The sequence below is a fragment of the Chiloscyllium punctatum genome, chromosome 46 (genome assembly GCF_047496795.1).
Source record: "Chiloscyllium punctatum isolate Juve2018m chromosome 46, sChiPun1.3, whole genome shotgun sequence".
NCBI lineage: Eukaryota > Metazoa > Chordata > Chondrichthyes > Orectolobiformes > Hemiscylliidae > Chiloscyllium > Chiloscyllium punctatum.
In genome coordinates, this window is record NC_092784.1 from 40,031,198 (window position 1) to 40,048,907 (window position 17,710).

At 48.8% G+C, this 17,710-nt stretch overlaps 1 protein-coding gene across 1 annotated transcript in view; it reads left to right on the forward strand.

Annotated features, from left to right (window-relative positions):
- Nucleotides 1-970: 970 nt before the first annotated feature.
- The window catches only part of LOC140467964 (hepatic lectin-like), a 32,993-nt gene continuing 16,253 nt past the window's right edge, over nt 971-17,710 (forward strand). Inside the window, exons 1-4 of the mRNA XM_072564058.1 lie at nt 971-1,002; nt 1,157-1,270; nt 8,196-8,367; nt 16,191-16,310. Of these exons, the coding sequence (XP_072420159.1) occupies nt 8,283-8,367; nt 16,191-16,310 (205 nt within the window). The 5' untranslated portion in view covers nt 971-1,002; nt 1,157-1,270; nt 8,196-8,282. The remainder of the gene's footprint in view (nt 1,003-1,156; nt 1,271-8,195; nt 8,368-16,190; nt 16,311-17,710) is intronic.

The following is a 17,710-nucleotide window of genomic DNA, read 5'->3' on the forward strand; positions in this document are numbered from 1 at the left end:
TTAAACTTTATTACATGGACCAATCAAAATACAACCTCTCAAGTAATTAAGTTTATCTCAGAACTCAACTTGGCTCTGACCTGATAAGTGTTGAAATTCAGTTCCAGTGTCTGTCTCTGGATGTGTCATTCTCTGATTCTTGTCCAGTGTTAATCCTCAAAGTTCTGCTGCTGCAGATTCCCAGATTTGGATTCTTCTGCAGGTTTCTCTCCCTCAAGCATGTTATCCCTTAGATCCATGCCACCCGAGGGTGCTGGGGTTGATCATTCCCACTCTGGAAGTGGATATCACAGTCAGTGTGGGTGGGAAGGGTATCGTGGAATACCATCTCCAGGGACAAACCTGTGAGATCCTTTATGTGTGCCCGGCCTGTCTGTGCCACCGTCTCCTGCCCTCGAAGTAGCTGTGGTGGGGTTGACACTGTCACACACCTCCTGCTGGGATGTAAAGGAAGCCTGGAGGAAGATGCAGTGGTGTGTGTCAAGGTTCGTCTTGAGCAGCTCTGTGGTGTGGGGGACTCCATGCCCTACAGTCTGTTCCCCGGGACACACACTGCCACACACACCGGCTGTGTCTGGAGGACCATTAGCACAGTGAAAGGTGTTCTTTGGTCTGCCCAAATCTTGTTGGTCTATCAGAACAAGGAGTTGGCCCTGACTGAGTGTTACAGACTGGCACACTCCAAGGTCCAGGACTACATGCCGAGGGACGCACTAAAGCTTAGGGCAGCTGCCGCGAAAGCGCAGTGGGGAAAGACCACCGCCTCAGGGCTTTCTGCTGAAGGTAAATGGGGGACTGTTCAGTAACCGGACTCTCCCAGTCCCCCAGTGTATGTAAATATTAGTGTTGTAGGTGGAAGAGAGGTCGTTGCTTTTTCAGACAGAGTCAGAGTCCAATGTTTTGTTTATTTACTTGATATGCAACTGTACAGAACCGAATTCTGGCAATGGCCTCAGACAGGATTTTGTAGTCTGTATTCAGCAAGAATATTGTGAGAATGTGGTAAGGCCACTTTTAATGAATAAAGTTTTGAAATGAAGTCCACTCTTGGAGTGGACCTGGCAGGCAGTGTGGGTTTGTAGGGCATTATGGAACAGTCAACCCGAACATGACATTCCTATGGCATTTCTGCCACTCCTTCCTCATCCAACCACAGAGAAAGGAGAAGCAAGGTTCAGAGGAGACAGAACATCGAGAGAGGACGGTTGGCAGCGAGAGTTCTGGTGGGTAAAGGAGCACGAGCGGAAACAATTTCTGGAAGCTGTTGTTGGTGAGTAGCAGCTGAGTTTTAAGAAATAGTTATTGGAGCAGAGTTCACCAGCAGCTTCAGTGTAATATTAAAAGTATTTGCCATTGTAAGGATTAATGACGTTAAAGTCATAAGACATGGTAGGAGAGCTCCAAATGGTAATCTGCTCCCCTTGCTCGATGTGGGAAGGTGGGCACATTCCCAGTGCCCGGGACATACATGGGGGACAGGAAGTTTCCCCATCTTTCAGAGTTGGAGTGGGGACACTGTGGAGCTTCCATGGGATAGACTGTCATGGTTAGCATGCTTACGGATGTGATCACACCGGGGGCACACAGTCCACAGGCAGGAAGGGAATGGGTGACCACTAGGCAGGGCAGAAGGGCTAAGCAGGCAGTGCAGGAATCTCATGTGGCTATTCCCCTGCAAAACAGATTGACATTGGTCAGAGTAATAAGTACAGGAGTTGGAAGGTCATGCTGCAACTGTACAGGACATTGGTAAGGCCACTTTTGGAATGTGTAATTCTGGTCTCCTTCCTATTGGGAGGATGTTGTGAAACTTGAAAGGGCTCAGAAAGTATTTGCAAGGATGTTGCCAGGGTTGCAGGATTTGAGCTATAGGGAGAGGCTGAATAGGTTGGGGCTGTTTTCCCTGGAGTTTTGGAGGCTGAGGGGTGATCTGCTAGAGGTTTATAAAATCATGCGGGGCATGGATAGGATAAATAGACAAAGTCTTTTCCCTGGGGTGGAGGAATCCAGAACTAGAGGGCATAGGTTTAGGGTGAGAGGGGAAAGATATAAAAGAGATCTAAGGGGCAACTTTTTCATGCAGAGGGTGGTATGTGTATGGAATGTACTGCCAGAGGAAGTGGTGGAGGCCGGTACAATTGCAATATTTAAAAGGCATCTGGATGTGTGTATGAACAGGAAGGGTTTGGAGGGATATGGGCCAGGTGCTGGTAGGTGGGTCTAGATTGGGTTGGGATAGATGGTTTTCATGGATGAGTTGGACTGAAGGGTTTGTTTCCGTGCTATATAACCCTATGACTTTCTGACTCTATGATCGTTTGAGGGAAATGGCCTTTCAATGGATAACAGCAACAGCCAAATGCATGGCACTGTGATTGGCTCTGCTGCAGAGGAAGGGAGAGCTTGGTATAGAAATGCTGTACAGGGGATTCAATTGTAAGGGGAACAGATAGGTGTTTCTGTAGCTGCAAAGGCGAGTCCAGGATGGTGTGCTGCCCCCTGGTGCTCGGGTCCTGGATGTCTTGGAGCAGGTCCACAACATTCTGGAGGGGGAGGGTGAACAGCCAGTGGTCATGCCACATATTGATACTAACAGCAGGGAACAAAAAGGGATGAGGTCTTGAGAGCAGAAGATAGAGAACTAGGAAGAAAGTTGAAATGTAAGACCTCAAAGGTTGTTACCTCAGGATTCCTCCCAGTGCCACACACCTGTCAGAGTAGAAACGGCAGGATATATAGGATGAACACCTGGCTGAAAGCTGGAGCGAGGGGGAGGGTTTCAGATTCATGGGGCATTGGGACTAGTTCCGGGGGGAGGTCGGGCCTGTACAAACTGGAGGGATTACACTTGGGCAGGACTGGGACTGATGTCTTTGGTGGGGGCTGGGGCCGGGTGGGGGGTGGGGGGGCTACTTTGTAGAGTGTTTGGGGGGGGGGGTTTAAACTAGTGTGTCAGGGGGAGGGGAACCAGAGGGACAGGGCAATAGATGCAGAACTTGAGGGAGGGGTAGGAACCAAGGCAAACATTATTAGAACAAAGAGCAAAGAAAATTACAGCATAGGAACAGGCCTTTCAGCCCTCCTACCCTGTCCCGATCCAAATCCTCTATCTAAAGCAGTCACCTATTTTCTAAGCATCTGTAACCCTTTGCTCCCTGCCCATTCATGTATCTGTCTGGATAGTCCTTAAATGATGCTATCATGCCCACCTCTACCACCTCCGCTGGCAATGTGTTCCAGGCACCCACCACCATCTGTGTGAAGACCTTTCCACCCACACCTTCTTGAAACTTTTCCCCTCTCACCTTGAACTCGTCACCCCAAGTAATTGAGTCCCCCACTCTGGGGAAAAAGCTTCTTGCTATCCACCCTGTTTCCACCTCTCATGATTTTGTAGACCTCAATCAGGTCCCCCCTCAACTCCATCTTTCTAATGAAAATAATCCTAATCTACTTAACCCCTCTTCATAGCTAGTGCCCTCCATACAAGGCTACATCCTGGTGAACCTCCTCTGTACTCGATCCAAAGCATTCACATCCTTTTGGTAATGTGGTGACCAGAACTGTACGCAGTATTCCAAATGTGGCCGGACCAAAGTCTTATATAACTGCAACATGACCTGCCAACTCTTATACTCAATATTCCGTGCGATGAAGGAAAGCATGTCGTATGCCTTCTTGACCACTCTGTTGACCTGTGTTGCCACCTCTGCACATCAATTTTCCCCAGAACATTTTATTTACCATATAGTTCACTCCTGAATTGGATTTTCCAAAATGCATCAGCTCGCATTTGCCCGGATTGGACTCCAGCTGCCATTTCTGTGCCCAACTCTCCAATCTATCTATATTCTGGTGCATTCTCTGACAGTCCCCTTCAGTATCTGCTACTCCACCAATTTTAGTGTCATCTGCAAACTTGCTAATCAGACCACCTATACCTTCCTCCAGATCATTTATGTAAATCGCAAACAACAGTGGTCCCAACATGGATCCCTGTGGAACGTCACTGGTCACAGTTCTCCATTTTGAGAAACTCCCTTCCATGACTACTCTCTGCCTCCTGCTGCCCAGCCATTTCTCTATCCATCTCGCTAGTACACCCTGGACCCCACACGGCTTCAAGAACTAATTTCACGAACAGGTGAAGCTCTTGAAGTATGTAAGGAAAGTAGGGCAGAACTTAAAAAAGGAATTAGAAAGGTTAAAAGGGGTAGTGAAAAGCTATTAGCGAACAGGATTAAGGAGAATCCCAAAGATTTTTATGCAGATATAAAAAGCAAGATGGTAGCCTGAGAAAGTGTTGGCCCACTCAAGGACAATGGAAGGAATCGATATGTGGAGCCAGAAGTGTTAGGAGAGCTCCTAAACAAATACTTGGTGTCAGGATTCACCAACGAGAAGGAATTGGTGGGTTCTAATGAGATCCATCCCAGAATATTGAGAGTGGCACAGTAACAAGCTGCTGGTCCATTGACAGACATCTTTGGATCCTCTTTGGCCACAGGTGAACCCCCAGAGGACAGGAGAATAGCCAATGTTGTCCCAGTCCAGAAAATTACAGGCCTATGACCCTCACATTGGCAGTAGGGAATTTATCGGAATCATTCTCAGAGACAAGATCTATACGCATATAGAATCTATACGCATACAGAATACGCATATAAGACTTATTAGCGATAGACAGTGGCAGACTGGTACAAAAGTTGAAGTCACATGGTATCAGGAGTGAGCTGCCAGGATGGATAGTGAACTGGCTGAGTCATCAGAGACAGTGGGTAGAGGCTTTTCGGAACAGAATGCTGTGCCTAGTGGTGTTCCACCAGGATCAGTGCTGGGAACTCTGCTGTCCGTGATTGACAAATGATTTGAAGGAAATGTAGCTGGTCTGATTAGTGAGTTTGTGGATGATAGAAAGATTGGTGGAGTTGTGGGTCGCGAGGAGTATTGTCAGAGGATTTAGCAGGATATAGATCAGTTGGAGGCATGAGCAGAAAAGTGGCAGATGGGAGTTTAATCCGGACAAACGTGGGATGATGCATTTTGGAAGGTCAAGTACAGGTGGAAATGATACAGTGAATGGCAGGACCCTTAGGAGGGATCTGGGTGTACAGGCCCACAGATCATTGAAGGTGGCAATGCGGCTCGATAAGGCAGTAACAAAGGCCAATGACATGTTGACCTTCACTGGAAGGGGCACTGAGAATAAGGATAGGCAAGTTATGCTGCAGCTTTACAGAATTTTAGTTAGGCCATACTTGGAATACTGCATACAGTTCTGCTCACCGGACTTCAGAAGGATCTGGATGCTTTGGAGAAGGGTCCAGTAAAGGTTTACCAGGTATTGCGCGGAGGGGGGAGGGGGAGTGGGGCGTTGAGGGTGCTGGGGTTTAGCCATGCAGAAAAGCTGGATAGACTGACATGGATACAGTGGAATGTATGAGGCTTTTTCTCAGGGTGGAGGGGTACTTGCTAGGGGGGACAGGTTCACGGCGTGAGGGGAAATGTTTAAAAGATTTGTGAGAGGCAGGTTTTTCCCACAAAGGGTGGTGAGTGCCTGGAATGTGCTGCCAGTGGAGGTGGTGGAAGCAGATACAATAGCAGCATTTAGGAGGTACCGAGACAGATCCATGAATAGGAAGGGAATAGGGGGATATGGATCCCATATGTGAGGATGGTTTCAGAATGGAAGGACAAAATCTGGAGTCCTCTTGTCTGCAGCTTGTCTTTCTATCAGGAGGAACTCTCCTGCTCCCTGTTCCATTCAGAGTGAGCTATTTGCTAGAAACAGCCTGACCTGGATTGAACCACCATCCTTCAGGAGAGTGTGGACCCTCTTAATTACCCATTTGTCATGAGGCAGTAGGTTATCAAGTCATGTGATCTCCCCTTTCCAAGAGGACAGCTTGTTCATGTTGCTTTGGCTCATTCTTAATTAAATTAGAATCCTGACAGTGTGGAAATAGGCCCTTTGGCCCAACAAGTCCACACTGACCCTCCAAAGAGTAACTCACCCAGACCCATTGCCCTCCCCACTACTCTGTTGTTTACCTCTAATTAATGCACCTAACCTACACATCCCTGAATACAATGAACAATTTAGCATGGCCAATTCACCTTAATCTGTACATCCCTGGACTGTGGGAGGAAACCCACACAGATATGGGGAGAATGTGCAAATTCCACACAGACAATTGCCCAAGGCTGGAATCGAACCCAGGTCCCTGGCGCTGTGAGGCAGCAGTGCTAACCACTGAGACACCGTGTCATCTGTGTTTTGCTTTTAATTCCTTTATGACAGTTTCTCCTTGTCCCTTTCCTCTTCTGAAACAATTTATTCCAGAAAGAGTTATTGTTGATTCGTTCAATCCATGAAGTTCTGAAAGTTGTGAAGTTGACATTGTCGAGGATTCCTGAAGAAGGGCTCATGCCTGAAACGTCGATTCTCCTGCTCCTTGGATACTGTCTGACCAGCTGCGCTTTTCCAGCAACACATTTTCAGCTCTGATCTCCAGCATCTGCAGTCCTCACTTTCTCCAAGTTGACATTGTCACACAGACTGTGTCAGTGTTGACCCTGTGATATGGCATACCATCCCCTCCATCAGGCTGAAGGGTGTGCAGGCCTCATGCCTGATCAGCTCTGTTCCTGTCTGATGTGAACAGCCTTGAGCAGTAAGATCGAGGACAAACTGTCAGTGATGGTGCTCTTCAGTGTCGGGCTGATGGACCTGCCATTGCTGAAGGGGAATGCGGGCAGTGAGAGGTGTGTAGGACACTGGCATCGTTTGAAGGTGTATAACGGTGGGAGGCAGTATGTTAGTGAATGTTTGAAAGGGAAGTTAGATCACATGAGCAGAGTGAGAGGTTGGCGGGCTCCTGAAGATTGTGACGATCTACTGTGACTGTCTGTGTGGGGTCATCACCCTTCTGGTTCCCTTCCCTTCCCTTTCCCTTTCTTTCCCTTCCCTTCTTCCTTTTCCTTTATAACATACTCTCGCACGTTCAACAGCTCTGAGGTTAAGATCCTAACCTGTCAACATCCTCTTGTGATTCTGCCTGTTCTGTAATGAACCGTCCAGTTGTGCATTTAGCCTTTTGAGGAGGAGGAGGAACAGATAGTTATCTCTCCCACTACTTCAAACGGTTTCAATGTATTTTCCTCTGGAATCTCTATTGGTATATCTGTGCTGGATCCCCACACAGATATAGCTCAGCAGGAGATATTGGCAGACAGCAAGGGGATTGGGTGCATTATTTGTGAAAAGATTTGTAGCTCAGGTGCTCATTGTTGTGGTTCTGTTCGCCGAGCTGGGAATTTGTGTAGCAGACATTTCATCCCCTGTCTAGGTGACATCCTCAGTGCTTGGGAGCCTCCTGTGAAGCACTTCTGTGATCTTTCCTCCGGCATTTGTAATGGTTTGAATCTGCCGCTTCCGGTTGTCAGTTCGAGCTGTCTGCTGCAGTGGTCAGTATATTGGGTCCAGGTTGATGTGCTTATTGATTGAATCTGTTTCTGAGTGCCAAGCCTCTAGGAATTCCCTGGCTGTTCTCTGTTTGGCTTGGCCTACAATAGTAGTGTTGCCCCAGTCAAATTCATATTGCTTGTCATCTGCGTGTGTGGCTACTAAGGATAGCTGGTCGTGTCATTTCGTGGCTAGTTGGTGTTCATGGATGCGGATCGTTAGCTGTCTTCCTGTTTGTCCTATGTAGTGTTTTGTGCAGTCCTTGCATGGGATTTTGTACACTACAACTCACCAGAATGAAGGACCCAATACCCAGCATGAGCAAAACCAATGTAGTGTACAAAATCCCATGCAAGGACTGCACAAAACTGACTTCAAATCCACGTGATGACTTGACCTTATTTAATAAAACGTTGGGATTCCACTGACTGGTGTGTTATTTCTAACTAGTTATAGTGCAGTTGGGAAATAAGCATCACCTGAATGAATCCTCTTTAACAACCATACCTATTGGACCTAATATCAGTCCGGAGAGCACTTGCTAATGGGCTCCTGAAGATTGTGACAATTGTGATATCTGTCTAAAATCCCGAGCTTGAGACTGGAGTGCCTGACTCATTTTCTCAAGGTGACTCCAGACATTGACCAGCTCCCCACACCAGCACAAAAGCAAAATGCTGAAATAGTTTTCTGCTGATCAGGCATAATTTTTGTTTGTGTTTTATTTTAGAACAATAGAAGAAGGAACTGCGAGGAACATTTCTCTCAGTTCTTCAAACGGGGATTCACTTGATAACAAAATTCCTCCAGCTGTGTAATGGATCCAACTGATGGATACGAAAATCTCACTGATGGCCATCTTGATCAATTGAAAAAAGGCAGAGGAGATCAGGAACTGGCAGGTACTGAGCAAAGATCAATCCTGTGTCGTTTATTCAGTTTGAGTTCATCTAGAATTCATTAACATATGCTAATCAATTAACATATTGTCTAACTATCACCCATTGTTAACAGCTAACCTGAGAACGCAATTTTTAAAAAAAGTTTTTGTGATTTACACATGAAAGAAATGAAACTTTCATGGTATTCAAACAGATGAAAGACTTAACAATCAATTTTTCAATGTATAATTTCAGTTACATCACACTGTAAATTTTTGCTATAAATTCTCCACTATCACCTGATGAAGGAGCGACGCTCCAAAAGCTAATGTGCTTCCGATTAAACCTGTTGGACTATAAACTGATGTTGCGTGATTTTTAACAATCAATTAACAACAGTGAAAAAGATCCTTTCCCTCTCCTCGAGGTAACATCTTGTCAGGAAATGTCACTTCTCCAGGGGAACTGATGGATGATCAATGCGACAGAACAGGGGTCAGAAATCTCCTCTTCAATCTCTTTAATTGATAGTGTTACTCATTCACATTGAAATCATTGAAATTTTATTTAAGATAAATTTGTTGGATGAGATTAATGAAGTTTTGAAAGAATGAGTTAATGTTGTGAGATGGATGTAACTATTTTGTATTCCATCGAACCATATCGATGATAAGGGCAAAGTGTGCTGATATTTCACTGTGTCATTTTCATCACGTTTGATGGAAAATTTCTCTTTGCGAGGACGAAGGGTTTCCTTGGGTTATTGTCCTAAACCTGCCTCATTAGCAACTGACTCCATCCCTACTATGCTCCTGTTGTCCAAAACTCACTCAATCTGACCACTTGCTGCAGCGGGAAGAGATCACCACTGCAGAGATATCCCTGGGAACCTTGTCAGCCTTGGTGCTGGCACATCCTCAAGAGGCTGTTTCCCAGCTGGACACATACTGCCTGCCCCACAGTTGCCTGTTCCAGGGCTGCCTACCCCACAGCTGACGGTCCCAGAGCTGCCTGTCCCACAGCTGCCTGTCCCAGAGTTTCCTGTCACACAGTTGCCTGTCCCATAGCTGCGTGTCCCAGAGTTCCCTGTCCCACAGCTGCATGTCCCACAGCTGTCTGTTCCAGAGTTGCCTACCCCACAGCTGACGGTCCCAGAGCTGCCTGTCCCATAGCTGCGTGTCCCAGAGTTTCCTGTCCCACAGCTGCATGTCCCACAGCTGTCTGTTCCAGAGTTGCCTACCCCACAGCTGACGGTCCCAGAGCTGCCTGTCCCACAGCTGCCTGTCCCAGAGTTTCCTGTCACACAGTTGCCTGTCCCACAGCTGCCTGTCCCAGAGTTTCCTGTCCCACAGCTGCCTGTCCCACAACTGCCTGTCCCAGAGTTTCCTGTCCCACAATTGCCTGTCCCAGAGCTGCCTGTCACAGAGCTGCCTGTTCCAGAGCTGCCAGCCCCACAGCTGATGGTCCCAGAGTTGCCTGTCCCACAGCTGCCTGTCCCACAGCTGCCTGTCACAGAGCTGCCTACCCCACAGCTGCCTGTCCCACAGCTGTCGGTCCCAAAGCTGCCTACCCCACTGTTTCCTGTCCCACAGCTGCCTGTCCTAGAGTTTCCTGTCCCACAGTTGCCTGTCCCACAGCTGCCTGTCTCACAGCTGCCTGTTCCAGAGCTGCCTACCCCATAGCTGACTGTCCCAGAGCTGCCTGTCCCACAGCTGCCTGTTCCACAGCTGCCTATCCTAGAGTTTCCTGTCCCACAGTTGCCTGTCTCACAGCTGCCTGTCCCACACCTGCCTGTCCCAGAGCTGCCTGTTCCAGAGCTGCCTACCCCCCAGCTGCCTGTCCCATTATTGCCTGTCCCACAGCTGCCTGTCCCAGACCTGCCTATCCCCCAGCTGCCTGTCCCATTGTTGCCTGTCCCACAGCTGCCTGTTCCAGAACTGCCTAACCCACAGATGCCTGTCCAATTGTTGCCTGTCCCACAGCTGCCTGTTCCAGAACTACCTAACCCACAGCTGCCTGTCCCAGAGCTGCCTACCCCACGGCTGCCTGTCCCAGAGCTGCCTGTCCCACAGCTGCCTGTCCCAGAGCTGCCTGTCCCAGAGCTGCCTGTCGCAGGGCTGCCTGTCCCACAGCTGCCTGTCCCACAGTTGCCTGTCCCAGAGCTGCCTGTCCCACAGATGCCTGTCCCAGAGCTGCCTGTCCCAGAGCTGCCTGTCCCACAGTTGCATGTCCCAGAGCTGCCTGTCCCACAGCTGCCTGTCCCACAGATGCCTGTCCCAGAGCTGCCTGTCCCACAGCTGCCTGTCCCACAGTTGCCTGTCCCAGAGCTGCTTGTCCCACAGCTGCCTGTCCCACAGCTGCCTGTCCCAGAGCTGCCTGTCCCAGAGCTGCCTGTTCCTTATCTGCCTGTCCCAGACCTGCCTACCCCATAGCTGCCTGTCCCATTGTTGCCTGTCCCACAGCTGCCTGTCCCAGACCTGCCTACCCCACAGCTGCCTGTCCCACAGCTGCCTGTCCCATTGTTGCCTGTCCCACAGCTGCCTGTTCCAGAACTACCTAACCCACAGCTGCCTGTCCCAGAGCTGCCTACCCCACGGCTGCCTGTCCCAGAGTTGCCTGTCCCAGAGTTGCCTGTCCCACAGCTGCCTGTCCCAGTGCTGCCTGTCCCAGAGCTGCCTGTCGCAGGGCTGCCTGTCCCACAGCTGCCCTTCCCAGAGCTGCCTGTCTCAGAGCTGCCTGTTCCTTAGCTGCCTGTTCCTTGGCTGCCTGTCCCTTAGCTGCCTGTCCCAGAGCTGCCTGTCCCAGAGCTGTCTGCCGCAGGGCTGCCTGTCCCACAGCTGCTTGTCCCACAGCTGCCTGTCCCAGAGCTGCCTGTCTCTTAGCTACCTGACCCAGAGCTGCCTGACCCAGAGCTGCCTGTTGCAGGGCTGCCTGTCCCTCAGGTGACTGTCCCAGAGCTACTTGTCCCACCTCATGACCTTCCCCTTGGTAAAGTTGGGGCCATGGGTGCCATGTTTTGCCTGAATGTCCTGGTAGATGAGGAGGGTCTAGGACCCTTGACCCTGCCAGTATCGCCTGAAGGTGCCACCCAGGTCAGTGCAGTCCCAGCTGTTTGCAAGAACACTCAACAGTGTAGGAAGTTGGTCAATGGCCTTTTCCCTGGCCCTGGGTTAGCATCACCACCTTCTCTCTGCTGCTTCTCTCTCTATGAAAACTGGAACTGAACATTAAGGCTCGTGCTCTCCCACTCTCGCTATTGTCTGCAGCACCTTCTCGGGACTTTTCTTCTCCATGCCAACCTCCTCCACTGTATGGCCAGGGCACTGCCTAATCACCCACTCACTGGAGACATCTCTCCACATGTCCCTGATCTTCACCAGCCCTAACCACTGAGTCGGTCACATTTTTCCACAGTCGACCTTTGGCTGGGTCCCATTCCAGGAGAAATCAGCCTGTTCCTGAGCAGTGAGGGTTGAGGCAGGGGACGGGTTGGTGATGAAAGGGGTTTCACATCGGCTGTGATAAGGAGTGCTGACCCTGACCACTCCAGGCAGCTCCCTGACCCTGACCACTCCAGGCAGCTCCCTGACCCTGACCACTCCAGGCAGCTCCCTGACCCTGACCACTCCAGGCAGCTCCCTGACTCTGCCCATGCCCCTGGGCTGATACAAGAGGCTGCCGCTGACTCTCTGAGCTGGTGACCTCGGTGGAAGACTGTAGTCCTTGTGGTGATTGGGCACTACCCTCCCCTGCCATTGGCACAGGGCCATTCGGTTGAAGCACAAGCAGGTTTTCTGATACCTCAGCTGCTGGCACAGCAGTTAATGTGGTACAGTGCAGCAACAGGCTCAGCCCTTTGCCTACTCACTGCCAATAAACACGATAAGCTGCCTGGTGCTGGTGGGCATACTGAAAGACAAGGTGGGGAATGCAAGTTAGGGGCAGCATGAGGAACACAGACACGGGCACACAGACATGGGAGAAGAGATACGGGCACACCGAAAGGGTGCACAGAAATGGCAGCACAGACACAGGCATATAGACATGGGAGCAGAGATATGGGAACACAGACATTGATTAGATTACTTACAGTGTGGAAACAGGCCACACCAACCCGCCGAAGCGTATACCACCCAGACCCATACTCCTACATTTACCCCTTCACCTAACACTACGGGCAATTTAGCATGTCCAATTCACTTAACCTGCACATTTTTGGACTGTGGGAGGAAACTGGAGCACCCGGAGGAAACCCACGCAGACACGGGGAGAACGTGCAAACTCCACACAGAGTCGCCTGAGGCGGGAATTGAACCTGGGTCTCTGGCGCTGTGAGGCAGCAGTGCTAACCACTGTGCCACCGTGCCACCCACATGGGAGCAGAGACATGGGAACACAGATAACGGCACACAGACACAGGCGCATAGACATGGGAGCAGAGACACGGGGACACAGACACTGACACACAGACACTGGCACACAGACACTGGCATACAGACATGGACATGCAGACACTGACACACAGACATGGAGACACAGACACTGGCACACAGACATGGGCAAACAGCCATTGTGCACAGACACTGGCACACAGACATGAGCACACAGACATGGGCACACAGACACTGGGACAGAGACACTGGCACACAGACAGGAACACAGGAAAGGGAACACAGACACGGCCACACAGACTGGCACACAGACGTGGGCACACAGACATGGGAAGTCAGACACGCCCACACACTGGCACACAGACATTGGCATACAGACACAGTCATACAGACATGGGAGCACAGACACAGGCACACAGATGTGGGCACACATACACGGTCACACAGATGCGGGCACACTGAGGGCGTGTGCTGTCACTGCTCTTGGAGGGTATCCACAGATGTTGGTGCCAGGAAGCCAAGGGTTTTGGAGGAACAAGCAGTGGGTCAGAGATGTCGGATTTCACACTCGGAATTCCATTTTGGGAATTAGAATCATAGAGTCATCGAGATGTACGGTATGGAAACAGACCCTTTAGCCCAACCCATCCATGCTGACCAGATATCCCAACCCAATCCAGTCCCACCTGCCAGCATCAGGCCCATATCCCTCCAAACTCTTCCTATTCATATACCCATTCAGATGCCTTTTAAATGTTGCAATTGTACCAGCCTCCACCATTTCCTCTGGCAGTACATTCCATACACATACCATCCTCTATGTGAAAAGGTTGCCCCTTAGGTCTCTTTTATATCTTTCCCCTCTCACCCTAAACCTATGCCCTCTAGTTCTGGACTCCCCAACCCCAGGGAAAAGGCTTTGCCTATTTATCCTATCCATGCCCCTCATAATTTTGTAAACCTCTGTAAGGTTACCCCTCAGCCTCCGACGCTCCAGGAAAAACAGTCCCAGCCTGTTCAGCCTCTCCCTATAGCTCAAATCCTCCAACCCTGGCAACATCCTTGCAAATCCTTTATGAACCCTTTCAAGTTTTACAACATCTTTTTGATAGGAAGGAGACCAGAATTGCACGCAATATTCCAACAGTGGCCTAACCAATGTCCTGTACAGCCGCAACATAACCTCTCAACTCCTGTACTCGATACTCTGACCAATAAAAGAAAGCATACCAAACTTCACTGCGACTCCACTTTCAAGGAGCTATGAACCTGCACTCCAAGGTCTCTTTATTCAGCAACACTCCCTAGGGCCTTACCATTAAGTGTATAAATCCTGCTAAGATTTGCTTTCCCAAAATGCAGCACCTCGCATTTATCTGAATTAAACTCCATCTGCCACTTCTCAGCCCATTGGCCCATCTGGTCCAGATCCTGTTGTAATCTGAGGTAATCTTCTTTGCTGTCCACGATACCTCCAATGTTGGTGTCATCTACAAACTTACTAACTGTACATCTTATGCTCGTATCCAAACTATTTATGTAAATGACAAAAAGTAGAGGGCCCAGCACCGATCCTTGTGGCACTCCACTGGTCACAGGCCTCCAGTCTGAAAAATAACACTCCACTACCACCCTCTGTCTTCTACCTTTGAGTCAGTTCTGTATCCAAATGGCTAGTTCTCCCTTTATTCTGGGAGATCTAACCTTGCTAAATGGGGTGGCATGGTGGATCAGTGGTTAGCACTGCTGTCTCACAGCGCCAGGGTCCCAGGTTCGATTCCAGCCTTGGGTGACCGTCTGTGTGGAGTTTGCGCGTTCTCCCCGTGTCTGCGTGGGTTTCCTCTGGATGCTTCGGTTTCCTCCCACAGTCCAAAGATGTGCAGGTCAGGTGGATTGGCCATGCTAAATTGCCCATAGTGTTAGGTGCATTAGTCAGAGGGAAATGGGTCTGGGTGGGTTACTCTTCGGAGGGGCCTGTCCCACAGCTGCCTGTTTCCACACTGTAGGAAATCTAATCTAATCAGTCTCCCATGGGGAACCTTGCCGAGCGCCTTTCTGAAGTCCATATAGATCACATCTACCGCTCTGCCCTCATCAATCCTCTTTGTTAATTCTTCAAAAAACTCAATCAAGTTTGTGAGAAATGATTTCCCATGCATAAAGCCATGTTGACTATCCCTAATCAGTCCTTGCCTTTCCAAATACATGTACATCCTGTCCCTCAGGATTCCTAGCTCACAGTTTCTAATTTCCTTTCCTTTTTTTCTTATTTTATCTTTTCACCTCACAGCAGTAGAGTTTATTTTCCTCCAGCACCCATCTTGTGTGTGCAGATGTCAGGCACAATGACTGAACAATGAGCGCATTGAACGTTCTTCCTGTTCCACCAGCAGGAAGAAAGGAACCACCTGAGTGGCCAGTGACAAACAGAGCCCTTCTCATCAAAGGCCAATGCTGCAGGATCAAACCGTGAAGGGGGACGGCCGGGAGGGCCATAGTTTCTGTTCGGCAGGTGGTAGGGCAGGAACTCAGATATGAATGATGTGAGAGCCAATGTTAATGAAGTTGATGACAAGCAGTAATCCCCATTTCGAGGCACTAGCTGTTCCTAAGTGAGAACCACACTCTTGGAACTCCAGGAGAAAAACACAACACATTCCTCCCAACATTGAGAGAAGTCTCAGTGGCCTTTTCCCATCATTATCCCAGATTTCTCTCCATTATCTAAGGCCTTCGGGGCCTTACCAGGTTTGGTCCTATGTGTCTGTTGTTTGTAACTGTCCATAACTGACATCACTTCCATTTATTGCTCAGTTTAGGTCTTCAAGCTCCCGTCTTTGAATGTTCTCAAATTGAAGAAACACGTGTTTTCTATACATGCTCCTGGGATATGGGGGTCACTGGCTGGGCCCAGCATTTATTTCCCTGTCCCTAGTTTCCCCTTGAGAAGGTGGGGGGGAGCTCCCTTCTTGAAATGTCTATAGTCCATGTGTTGTAGGTTCATGCACAATGCCCTTAGGGAGAGAGTTCCAGGATTTTAACTCAATGTCAGTGAAGGCATGATGGTATATTTCTGTCAGGATGGTGCGTGGTTCAGAGGGGAACTTGCAGGGGGTGGCGTTCCCATGTATCTGCTGCCCTGGTCCTTCTAGATGGAAGTGGCGAGGGCTTGGAAGGTGCTGCCTGAGGATGTTTGCTGAATTCCTGCAGTACATCTGGTAGATAGTACACAGTGCTGCCCGTGAGTGTCTGTGGTAGAGGGAGTGGATGCTTGGGGATGTGATCCACAGGCCACTTTGTCCTTTATGTGTTTGTGTACAAGCTTCAATAACTTCCACTAAATGTTGCCCCCTCCCCCTCTTCTTCAGAATCACATAAGTGAAGGTTTAAAGTTCTCTTCATAAAATAGTTCCCCGAACTGTCTCATTGATGACTTTCTCTTACACATTACAGAGTATCGTGGCTGGTCAAGAGAACTTATCCAAGGAAAATGGTCACCTCTGGTGATCTACGTTCTCCTGGGTGTCTCCATCCTGCTGTCTGTGGTGATTCTAGGCACTGTGTTTAAACTCTGTAAGTTTTGTAATCCTTTAAAATATGGGACTTGTTTTGTCAACAAAGCAATAACTGTTAACAAGGATAAATTGAGATATTCCTGCTTCAGCCTTTCTTATTGCTGGTGTTATTAATTCAGGAATGGAGTGGGGAATAACACCTCAGTCATCTGACATTTTATGGTAGTTAGCATTTCCACATTGTGAGTATAGAAACGCTAATCTAAAAGGGAATTAGACTGAACTTTGGAAGGGCGTGATAGTCATTTCTGGCAGTAACGAGATGGAATAGCACTGTACTGTTTCTCCTGTTCTCTTTCCCAGTATTGTTCCTTAGTACAGTCTGACTGTTCCCCACCCAGCACAGCAGGAGCTGCATTCTTCATCACAGAGCTGGTGTGGCTGAATTAAATCAGCACTATCATTCCTGATGAAGGACTTATGCCCGAAACATCAATTCTCCTGCTCCTCAGATACTGCCTGGCCTGCTGTGCTTTCCCAGCACCACACTCTCGACTGTGAAAAATCTCCAGAATCTGCAGTCCTCACTTTCTCTGAGCACAATGTTATCCTGTCGGGTTCGAACCCACTGGATATGCTGACATGTCTTCTCCATGTGAACAGTTCCCAAAAGAAGGATAAATGTGAGAACGCTTTATTTCTTCAATGAAGTAAAATTAAGAATTAGACAAATGAGGCAGACGGGATCTCGCTATATGGTTCCTGTTTAAATATGTTTGAATGCATAGTTTTTCCAGCTATGATCAAAAGCTACATGGACTCATTTGATTGATGCTCCAAGGATAATCTACTCATGAATTAACCTCCCTTTCCTGATTTTGCCCTGCAACATTAACCAATAGATCCCTCTGCTGGGATTGTCTTTTCTCCCTGTGATTCATGGGAAGTTTACACGTTCCCTGTTGTCACTTGATACTCACCTTCTCTGTGTAACCTTTCCCCCCTTCCCCCCACTCTAGTGTGCAACTCCATAACCTGTTGGGAAATATTTGGTGAGAGCTGTGCTCCGGGGATGGGGACTTTCCTCACCCTCCTCAGGTCCTCGGAGGAATCGTTCCATAAGCTCATTGACTTGAGAATAGTCTGGAAGTCTGAACAGCAAGAGAAACTGTATGACCAGTCAGTACTCTGCGAACAAGGAATGAATGTTTGAATGTAGCATTTCTCACTCTGTTCAGCTCGTGTGAAGATGACTGTATGAGTATTATATGACATGAGGGTCACAGATATTTAATTCTGTCACCAAGTGGTTGAGAGATGACAATTTTTTCATTAGTTTCACTAACCCTCAGTGCCTTACCTTGAGCATTTATTAGCTGTGAGATGGACAGAGCCCATGACCATCTCTACAATAGATCCAGGAGGGTCAGTGACACTGGCTTTGGGTTTACTCCCTGA